The following is a 3,890-nucleotide window of genomic DNA, read 5'->3' as shown; positions in this document are numbered from 1 at the left end:
GGAAAAAATTCTTGGAAACCCCCACCCATTCACATTCCTAGTTCCAGCATCAGTTGTCAAGCGATGGTAGGGGGACAAACACAGACACACACAAATATTTACATATGTATGTGTACATATATACATATATGTATATATATATATATATATATATATATATATATATACGACAGGTTTCTTTCAGTTTCTGTCTACCAAATCCACTCACAGGGCGTTGGTCAGTCCGAGGCTATTAGTAGAAGACATTTGCCCAAGGTGCCATGCAGTGGGACTGAACCTGGAATCATGTGGTTGATAAGCAAGCTATTTACCACACAGCCACTCCTGTGCCTGTATAGGCTTTTCTCATTGTTGATGCCATTCCCTATATAGGCACAAATGTAATTTTTTTCCTAAATAAACTGCACTTCACATTCAAGTTTCCAATGATGCTATAAGGTGTTATTGAGGCACTTGACTCTGAATCCACTGCATCTCATAGCAGAAACAACTGTAAGCTAATGAAGTTGAGAAGATAATCATTTATTCCTTTCTCATCTCTCTTTCAACCACGAAATGCCTGTGTCAGTAAAAATAAGAGATGGTAAGTCGCTGAAGGTAGTTGAAAATTTCAAATACCTTGGTGTGTGGACACAAAGTACTGAACAATATGTTGTCGCAAGGAAAGCTCTTGCCTGGAGCACATGCCATAAATTGAGAAAGGTATGGAGTTCAAAGTTAGCCAGGAAATTGAAAGTGAGGTTGTTTCCGGCAACAGTGGAGTCGGTTCTTCTATACAGGGTTGAAACATAGACGCTCACTAAAGCATTGAAGAAGCTGTTGGACGGTTGTTATGTGAAGATGCTTAGAATAGCACTCAATGTCTCCTGGAAGAGTCATACAACAAACGCCGACTCATACCAGGGACTATCACAAGTAACATTGAAGATACAGCATAGAAGGATGAGGCTAGCTGGATCAGACACACCAATGAAATTGCTAAACTAGTGCTCTGGCAACCGATGGAAGGAAGAACCAGGAGAGATAGGAGGAAGACGATCTATATCGACAACTTGGAGGATTCTGGTATGGAAGGGGTACAGGAGCTGAGGACCATTATGGAAGTTTGAGATGAATGGGAAAAATGTGTAGAAACAGTCTTGTGGAAAGACCTAAACAGAAAGATCTCTCTTTCTTAAATAAGAAAATACTCAATACTTACTCATCGTATTCACACTGTTCGTAGTCATGTTTTTCATGATGACATCTCTGGCACATTGGGTAATTCTGTTGACGACACTTCAGCCATTTTACATATAGATGAGCACAATAATCCCGTTTCTCTAGCGGGATGCTCAGCTCGTTTAACTCCTCTTGTGTTGCAATCATTACTAGAAGGGAAAAAAAAAACACAGAATAAACAAAAACATCCAAAATATAATGTCATGACTACTAGAAGGGAAAAAAAACACAGAATAAACAAAAACATCCAAAATATAATGTCATGACAAAGCATATAAGTAACAGCATGTAAATATGAATTTCAAATTTTGGCACAGGGCCAGCAATTCTGGGGAGGGTTAAGTTGATTATATCAACCCCCAGGGCTTAACTGGTATTTATTTTATTGACCCTGAAAGAATGAAAGGCAAAGTGGACCTTGGCAGGATTTGAACTTACAACATAAAGACGGATGAGATGCTGCTAAGTATTCTACCTGGCATGCTAATAATTCTGCCAGCTCACCGCTACAATAATAATAATAATAATAATAATAATAATAATAATAATAATCCTTTCTACTACAGGCACAAAGCTTGAAGTATGGGGGGAGGATGAAAGACAAAGTCAACCTCGGCAGAATTTAAATTCAGAACATAGCGACAGGTGACACGCCTGATGTGCTAACAGTTCTGCCAGATCATCACCTTAATAATAATGATGATGATGATGATGATGATGATGATGATGATAATAAGGGTTTCCAATTTTGACAGAAGGCCAGAAGGCCTCTACCACTTTCATTTCTTCTTAGGTAGAGCCTGTCAACATCACTGTTTCTGTGGAAGTTCCCAGTTGTTGCCAGGATTTTGCAGGTTTTGATATCTATGGAGTGGATTTCCTCTACAGACCAATCAAGTATCCCAAATGTTGGGATCAACACTGGTACTAAAAATGCATTGTGGAATATTGCTTTCTTGCTAGAGGAGATTTCCGATTGCCATATTTTCCTATGTATATATATATATATATATATATACATATACATATATATGCCCTAACTCTTCGAAACGCCTGTGTTAGAATGGGGGTAGCTGATGAAGGAAAATGTTCTCTATGTGGCCTGTGTGTTTTCTGTACTCTGGTTATTATTATTTTTTTCTACGTTTTGTTTGCAACGTCCTATACCCAGATATGCACCTGTATATACAGGTAGATGTAGGTATGCACATACTTGTACGTATATATGCATATACTCATTTATTATTTGTTTTATATATATACAGAGAGAGAGAGAGATTAACCATGATCCAAACGCACAAAGCCAAAAACGGATGAGAATCGAACCGTGTCTCCGTTCTGATTCCAAAACCCACTGGAATTATTCTGCCTTTCACATTTTTCTGCTCTTTCTTCTTTTTATTGTTTTCATGGGCAATGAAATATTTACCAGTAGTATACTTAGGAACAATCAAGTAGCTATGTTTGGGGGTTCAAACGTTGGATTAAACCCATATCCCACCCATATGTTTTCGCGCTAGAAAAATATTTAATAAATGCATAAGTTAACGTTTGGACATTAAAAAGAAAGGAAAATAAACACACGCACGCGCTCAAGTTAGAGCCTCTACGTAGGCATTGGATCTGCTAGAAATATCAGTCAATGATCCCTCAAAATGCATTCTATTGTTTTGAGAGAAAATAAAAAGATGGGAAGAAAGGCACGTTGGACAGTGCAGTCGTAGATGCGAAATGATCGAGATGGAAAGAACGTGGTAATGACGATTTCAATGCTTTTGAACAGATGCTTGTTCCGTCAGGGCGGTTGACTTGGGGATAACTGAACAATAACAACAATGGCCATAATTATCAAAGAGAATCATTCGTGAAAAATAGACAGATGGTCTTATTAAAAATATCCTTCGTCCACTCCTTCGTTCGGCCACATTTATAGATATAAAACTCGTGTATACAATTAATTCGCAAAGGTAAACAGACGAAGGAATGATCTCAGTGACGAATTAAGTGGAGAAGGTCATTGGAAGCAGTGGTTTTAAGCAGAAAAAATAACGGGTACATACCTCGCTCTTTGCGTCCATTGGGAAATCCTAAGTTTGGATCGAAAGTTGGAGGGTTGTTATGGTCTGGGGCGAGTTCTGGATGCATAAATTCAAAGATAACATGACCAGCTGCATTTCCCATCCTGACAGAGCCGAGGTCACAATTGCAACACGAATGCAAGAAACGGGAGAGTTTCACAAATCAAGGGAGACAATTAACTAACATGAAATGATTATTTGGTATTATGTCCCTTCCACCGAAAAGTTATTGCCCTTAATATCAGGTCATTAAGAACGTTGTTGTTGGCACTCCGTCGCTTACGACGTCGAGGGTTCCAGTTGATCCTATCAACGGAACAGCCAGCTCCTGAAATTAACGTGCAAGTGGCTGAGCACTCCACAGACAACTGTACCCTTAACGTAGTTCTCGGGAATATTCAGCGTGACACAGTGTGACAAGGCTGACCCTTTGAATTACAGGCACAACAGAAACAGGAAGAAAGAATGAGAGAAAGTTGTGGTGAAAGAGTACAGCAGGGTTCGCCACCATCCCCTGCCGGAGCCTCGTGGAGCTTTAGGTTTTTCGCTCAATAAACACTCACAACGCCCGTTCTGGGAATCGAAACCTCG

At 39.4% G+C, this 3,890-nt stretch overlaps 1 protein-coding gene across 1 annotated transcript in view; it reads right to left on the bottom strand.

Moving 5' to 3' along the window:
* LOC106876184 (NADH dehydrogenase [ubiquinone] 1 beta subcomplex subunit 7) overlaps positions 1-3,460 on the bottom strand; it is a 3,796-nt gene extending 336 nt beyond the window's left edge. Inside the window, exons 1-2 of the mRNA XM_014924666.2 lie at positions 3,282-3,460; positions 1,202-1,370 (exon numbers count right to left, since the gene is read on the bottom strand). Coding sequence (XP_014780152.1) covers positions 1,202-1,370; positions 3,282-3,402 — 290 coding nt within the window. The 5' untranslated portion in view covers positions 3,403-3,460. The remainder of the gene's footprint in view (positions 1-1,201; positions 1,371-3,281) is intronic.
* Positions 3,461-3,890: the final 430 nt, after the last annotated feature.

This window comes from Octopus bimaculoides, chromosome 13 (genome assembly GCF_001194135.2).
Source record: "Octopus bimaculoides isolate UCB-OBI-ISO-001 chromosome 13, ASM119413v2, whole genome shotgun sequence".
NCBI classification, from domain to species: Eukaryota; Metazoa; Mollusca; class Cephalopoda; order Octopoda; family Octopodidae; genus Octopus; species Octopus bimaculoides.
Note: the sequence above shows the minus strand (reverse complement) of the source record. Positions and strands in the feature narration are given on the sequence as shown.